Consider the following 6,846-nt stretch of genomic DNA (forward strand, 5'->3'; position numbering starts at 1 on the left):
CAATCATGCTCTCATACCAACATGGCTCCCTAAACATAATTGCCAGCTTCCATTTGGCTCCTCTGCTTTAACTATTTCCAAGGTCATTGCTATAAAGCAGAATATGTTCTTCTTCAACTTGATAAAATAAACGTTAATAAACAAATTGTTAAAACAGTGATTTGGTATCTGGAATGGTCAGACCGTCCTTTAATAGCTCCGCTATGAAATTGACAGTAGCAATGCTTTGTGAGCAATTAAAGGAACATTTCTACAGGATTTCATGAATTTCAAGACCTGTTTTATGACACAAAGAACACAGCACTTAACGATTATTTATCCAAAAGTTATCCAAGAATCCATAAGAACTGAGGGAGAACCATTTATAAAATGTATTCGTTTCAGGGCATGACACTGCGCATGCAGCCATGTAGAATATGGGAGTAGCCTCAGAACGAACCTTTAAATAATTCAACCCTTTTTAGGTTTCTGTAAGTTGGCGTACTGATGTCTGAAGATAACTAGGAAATGTTATAAACATCACTTTGCAATGGTTTTCAATAAAATCATGTTGGCCCAAACCGACAAGTGTGTAGATATCAACAGATCGAAATTTATAAAAATGTTCAAATCAGTACTTCAGAAATGTGTTCGTTACTGTGTTCATACACGATGTTTTTCAATTTGACTGCATCATGGGCCCCGAGGTGGTCTAAATATTCATGAGAAGGGTTAAAGGTGTCACAACGGTCATGCTCACTTGACGCACAAAGCACAGGTAGCTTGCTAGCGATCCCCGCTCAAGACGGCTGCTGTTGGTCTGAACTGTTGTGTGGACTTTTAAATATGTTCCTCAGAACTGTAACTCGCTTGGGATTTGCTGTCGGGGTAGACTAACCACTGTAATTCATGTATTTAGATCTCAAGTATTAGGGTTCAAATACCACAACCTAATCTCCCTGGACTATTAAAAGTGGAACGGCGGGCTCGCGGAATCTTCATTGCAGCAACTCTCTGCACTGACCACACGTTCTTCTACCCGTGGTGTTGTATTTTACCACAACTTTATTTTCCTTCGATTTTGTAGTAACACTCACGACAGTTTAAAATTTTCGCACGCATTCGGTAAACGTAACACAATTTGACGCTCCTCGTATAATTCTTTTGGGGTGTTGGTTCGTTTTGAACGTCCCTTTACGCGCTGGATATGTGGTGGATGTTGTTTCCCCGATGGATCTGGTTTCTCTTTGGACAGTGTTACGTCTTACTTCTGGTTAAAGACAGCTGTGTGAGGGTGAGAGCAATGCCAATGTCCATACCCAACAAAGTAGTGTACTCTCACGCGGGTATGTGCCCCAACGAGATGAACCCAAACCTGTGGGTGGACGCAATGAGCACCTGCATGCGCGAATGCGAGTCGGACCAGGTAAGCCTGAGGAGCGGATTTTCTTTGTGAGCTTTATACAAATTGGCTACAGTATATTGTGCTTAAAGTGGATCTACATAATGTTTCTGCATTTTTAGGAATGAAGTAAAAGTGTGAATATTAACGTAACAGTACTGTTTCCTGGTCATTGCAATTAATTGGGACATTGTTTATTAATGCATTTCATTAATGCATTGTCAATATCCTTAAAGCATATGTTTTGTTCTGTGCACTGCATTTATTAAAGCATGCACAGATGTAGATCTAGTACCGCTGTTGACTTTGAGCCCTTGAGATGACAATACCTGAGTGATTGTCAACAATTCCAACTTTAGACAGAACAGCACTGTTTCTTAACAAGTCGTGCCTCTAAAGCTCCTAAACATGCTGTATTATCTCTGCCTGCATGTAACTCACATATCGCCTGCCCTGTCTCCCAATTCATCCAAAAGGACTGTGAGACGTTTGAAAAATGCTGCAACAACGTGTGTGGGAACAAGAGCTGCGTGGCGGCGCGCTACATTGACATCATGAAGGGACCGGTGGGCATGCCTAAAGGCGCCACGTGTGACAAGTTCATGTGTACACAGCAGGGCTCCGAATGCGACATCTGGGATGGCCAGCCTGTGTGTAAGTGCCGGGACCGCTGTGAGAGAGAACCCCACTTCACCTGCGCCTCAGACGGCATGACCTACTACAACAAGTGTTACATGGACGCTGAGGCCTGCTCCAAGGGCGTCTCCATCTCTGTGGTCACCTGCAGGTATGCGTTATCCAGCGTGTGGCCAGTCTCCCACGTTTATCCGATGTTCATAGAAAATGTTTTCCCTTCTGCCCAGATGTGCGACGATTGCATAGACAAATGGATTTCCAAATAAGGCCAACTTTGAATTGTCATTGAGCCAGGCTTATATATGTATATGTGCTGTGAGCACATCGTGGGCGAAACATTTTCTGCCCCATCGGCAATGTTCATTTTCTGCATTTAAACACTGCCATAGCGTATAGATAAAATGGTGCAATTATAAAATACATTTCTGCAAGCCTCACAATTATTTAACACCTCCCCTGTAGGTACCACCTCACCTGGCCCAACACCAGCCCATTGCCCGTAGAGACAACCCTGAGGCCAACCACTGCCCTCCTGGAGACCACACTCCCCGCTGATATTCACCCGCCAATGATGCTTAGCATCCCTGCCCAGCAGGCGGTTTTTGTGGGTGACACGGCCAGCTTTCTGTGCGAAGTGTCGGGCAAGCCCAGTCCAGATGTGACCTGGGAGAAGCAACTGGAGGGCAAGGAAAACCTGGTGATGAGACCCAACCACGTCCGGGGCAACGTGGTTGTCACTAACATTGGCCAGTTGGTCATCTACAACGCCCAGCAGCATGATGCCGGCATCTACACCTGCACAGCTAAGAATGTAGGCGGGACGGTGGTTTCACACTTTCCCCTGACGGTAATCCAGAGAGACCCGGGCCGGAAAGGAGGCGAGGAGGGCAATGCCACCAATCTGTTCCCTTTCCCAGCCGCGGAGTGCCTTAAGGGGCCAGACAGCGACGACTGTGGGGAGGAGAGCATAAGCTGGTATTACGAAGCCAAGAGGAACAACTGCTTCACTTTTACCTACAGCCAGTGCAACAAGAACCGCAACCACTTTGACAGCTACGCGGCGTGCATGTTGTCCTGTGGGGCCGAGCTGTCGGCCCCCTGCTCCCTCCCCAGCCTGCAGGGCCCTTGTAAGGCGTACGAGCCCCGCTGGGCCTACAGCAGCGCCCTCAAACAGTGCCAGTCATTCATCTGGGGTGGCTGTGGAGGTAACGAGAACAACTTTGAGTCCAAAGAGGCCTGTGAGGAGATGTGTCCGTTTCCAAAGAACCACAACTGTAAGATGTGTAAACCGCGGGGCAAGATGGTGGCCAGCTTCTGCAAGAGTGACTTTGTCATCCTGGGGCGCGTAACGGAGATGACTGAAGAGCAAGACTCGGGCCACGCCCTGGTCACAGTGGAGGAGATCCTTAAGGACGAGAAGATGGGCCTCAAGTTCTTTGGCCAGGAACCCTTGGAGGTGACCTTGATGAACATGGACTGGAACTGCCCGTGCCCAAACATTACCACGGCTGACGGGCAGCTCATCATCATGGGCGATGTTCACAATGGCATGGCTGTGCTGCAGCCAGACAGCTTTGTGGGGAACTCAAGCGCTCGACGGGTGAGAAAGCTCCGGGAGGTCATCCACAAGAAGACCTGTGACTTTCTCAAAGAATTCCCAACCATACAATAGTGACATTCTCAACAGAATTAGAACAATCAGGTAGGGTCAACATCTAGAAGACCAGGCTGTACATTTCTTCAAGAGTTCCCAAACATACAGTAGTGACATTCAGAGAAGTCCCTGTTATCCAGCAGTGTAAACTAGGACTTTTCTTTCTTGTCAGCATTTCTTTCGAGTCAGTAGCCGGTTGATTGGTTTTGTTGATTCTTGATTTGTCTTTCAACATAAGACAAGGACTGAAACGGCTTAATACTGATGTGACAAGATGTTTCCCTATCTGTGACTCTGGTTTTTTGCGTGGTTGTGAAAAGATGGCATTTTGTTCTGGCTAATTGTTTCTCTTATCCAGTGACAAAGTATGTGAACCCTTCAGCATTATCTATACTTCTGCATGAATTTGACCAAAAATGTTATCAGATTTGATAAGTATACCTGATTAACAATACACTCTTGTTGGATAGATTTGCATTTATTTTTGTTTAGGGTTTTCACTTTCTTCCTTTTTTTTGCCCACTAGTTATTTCATGGCAAATAATGTATACTTACATGATGACTGAAACGTTTATCTTTGTGTCATTTGTCTAATCGGTTTTATTCAACCTACTAACAGGACGTGTCACATTTTAGGTCAAATAAATGCAGAAATACAGAAAATCGCTCTGCTGACTTTCTCTCACCATTTCATGACTGTCATGCATTGCCCCTTCCTTGGAGGAAGGCTGGTGTTTTCTGATTCCACAGATTTCCTTCCCTCAGTGCAAAAATACTTCCTCAAAAATGATTAAAAAAAATGCTTAAAATAAGCCAAAATATCTGCCTGTGCAGTGAGAAAATGTTGCTGTAACACGACCGAAAAATCTGAAAGCAAGGTACATAGTCTAATTCAGACGCAACAACGAATCAAAACAAGCCTGATATACTTGTTTTCAGAATATCAGATTGGTTCCGATTTGTCCATGTGTCTGAATTAGACTATGTACCTTGTTTTCAAAATGTATTTTGACTTTTTGTTTTTGTTTTTGTTGCAGTGCTCAGAGATGTTGACATTGCGATTTGGGGATCTTCAGTACTATGTTAATGGGTTGAGGTGTTTAAAAGCTGATATACTTTATTTGCTTTCACTTTATGAATGTCATGCTAACAGTTTGTTTAGTAATGCAGGCGTGGCTTACCTTGTAAAAAGCTATACATTTCGTAAGATATTTTAGTTTAACTAAAATTGCTCTTTGAATAATGCTTAATTCATATATATTATCTTAGTATCAAAGCCTGTCATATAGCTGGAGTGTTTTAAACTTGTCTTAAAGTATCTGTGGTATACTGCAAGAAAACCTTTTGTAATATAATATATTCTGAGCACTTAAGCTCATTACAATATAATGTAATGCTACTGGAATCAAACAACCCATTGGATTCCACTAAAAACACTTTAGGTCATGATTGCTTTTACAGTATGCAAACTTCTTTTTAATAACATCATATTTATTTTTGATCCTCTCCATTTTGAGCCATGTCCAATCCATTAATGGAAAGACTATAAACATAGCTATTTTACGTTCATTTGTAAATTCAAATGTTAAAGATGTTCATGTAACACAATGGTAAAGAAATAAAAAAAAGTACTCTTTGAAAGAATGACCCCTTATCACTGTGTTGCACTATTTTTCATTCTCTCTGTGTTACTGTAAGCACGGCAGATTGTGTGTTTGTGTGTTTCTGTCAGTTCTATTGTCTTTCTGCCTTACTGCCTGTCAACATAGACTAATACAAATACATCCAACCCACACTGGTTTGAGTAGTATAGCTTTTAAATGTTTCAAATGTGTGTCTTGCATGTGATTTCTGTAATTTGTAATGCATCTCACTTGCATGTAATGTCTTTCTGTCTGTAATGTCAGTTTTTGTTTTTGTGCCAGACCCAAGGAAGAAAAACTGTTGCCGAAGTATCAGCTAACAAGGACACTAATAAAAGTAAAATTAAAGTAATCCGTCTGTCTGTCTTCTAGTCTGTCTTGCATGCATGCTGGTTTCTAGTTCATACTAGCCCTTCTCCCCCCACCGCTCCCTTCAAGCCCCTTCACACGGAGGGCCAAGTCTGGCATTAAATCTGGAGCAGGTCACATTCCAGCCCAGCTGTGGAGGGCTGCTGAGCCCAGGGGGATGGAGAGGAGAGCAGCCGGGCCGGCTCTGTGTTGTGTCTGGGTCTAGCTAAGGCTGGGGCCCACGGTCAACCTCCATCCGCCACCAACCATCCACCACCCACTGGCCCTCAGATCTTTCATGTGTGAGGGACCAACGGGAGGTGAGGGGGGAGGATGTAGGCCATCTTTTCCTCCCACCTTTGGCTGGACACAGCTGCGGGGCTATGTGGAAGGGAAGGGGAGGTGCGGGTTAGATGAGTGGGAGGTAAGCAAAGGGGAGTTAGGAAGGAGTAATGCAGGTTCTAATTCTTTCCTTCTCTCTCCTTCAGCTGGGCACCCTGCGGCCCGTCTCTCTCGTCTCAGCGTTCTCTCTTCGGCCACGCTCTGACGCGACACAGGGGGGAGGTGGCGGGCCCACAGATTGGGCTGTGTTTAAGACAGGCTTTGAACTTTTGACTTGGCTCGCCAGCTGGACTGAAGCCAGGGTTGGGGGCGGGGAATGTTGTAGGTTGAAGAGCTACAGCAGGGGCTTCCAGTAAATTGGGGTAAAAGGCTAGCGCTGGGACTAGCCCTCCCTGGGAATGGGTTATACCATTTTGGTGCTGAAGTTGGAGTTGGAACTTGGCTAGGATTGGAAAATGTCTGGTACTGATGTTGGGACTGGGGTAGGGTAAGACATAGTCTGGTACTGATGTTGGGACTGGGGTAGGGTAAGACATAGTCTGGTACTGATGTTGGGACTGGGGTAGAGTAAGACGTAGTCTGGTACTGATGTTGGGACTGGGGTAGAGTAAGACGTAGTCTGGTACTGATGTTGGGACTGGGGTAGGGTAAGACGTAGTCTGGTACTGATGTTGGGACTGGGGTAGAGTAAGATGTAGTCTGGTACTGATGTTGGGACTGGGGTAGAGAATTGCTGCTTTTCAACCTGATTCTCTTTCTTCTGTTGTCATCCTCTTAGATCAACTCAGTGCTTTTGACAATATGAACCATCAGACCTGTTTTGGACTGATTCACTCAGGCTC

The 6,846-nt window shown here is 44.8% G+C and overlaps 1 protein-coding gene across 1 annotated transcript; it reads left to right on the top strand.

The window, feature by feature from the left end:
• The first annotated feature begins 732 nt into the window (after positions 1–732).
• Positions 733–5,666, top strand: wfikkn2a (info WAP, follistatin/kazal, immunoglobulin, kunitz and netrin domain containing 2a). Its single transcript, XM_010893882.3, has 3 exons — positions 733–1,405; positions 1,858–2,168; positions 2,480–5,666. Exons 1-3 carry the CDS (start codon positions 1,187–1,189, stop codon positions 3,687–3,689), a joined length of 1,740 nt encoding a protein of 579 aa, XP_010892184.1. The 5' UTR covers positions 733–1,186; the 3' UTR covers positions 3,690–5,666.
• The last annotated feature ends 1,180 nt before the right edge of the window (positions 5,667–6,846 follow it).

Source organism: Esox lucius, chromosome 11, assembly GCF_011004845.1.
Source record: "Esox lucius isolate fEsoLuc1 chromosome 11, fEsoLuc1.pri, whole genome shotgun sequence".
NCBI classification, from domain to species: domain Eukaryota; kingdom Metazoa; phylum Chordata; class Actinopteri; order Esociformes; family Esocidae; genus Esox; species Esox lucius.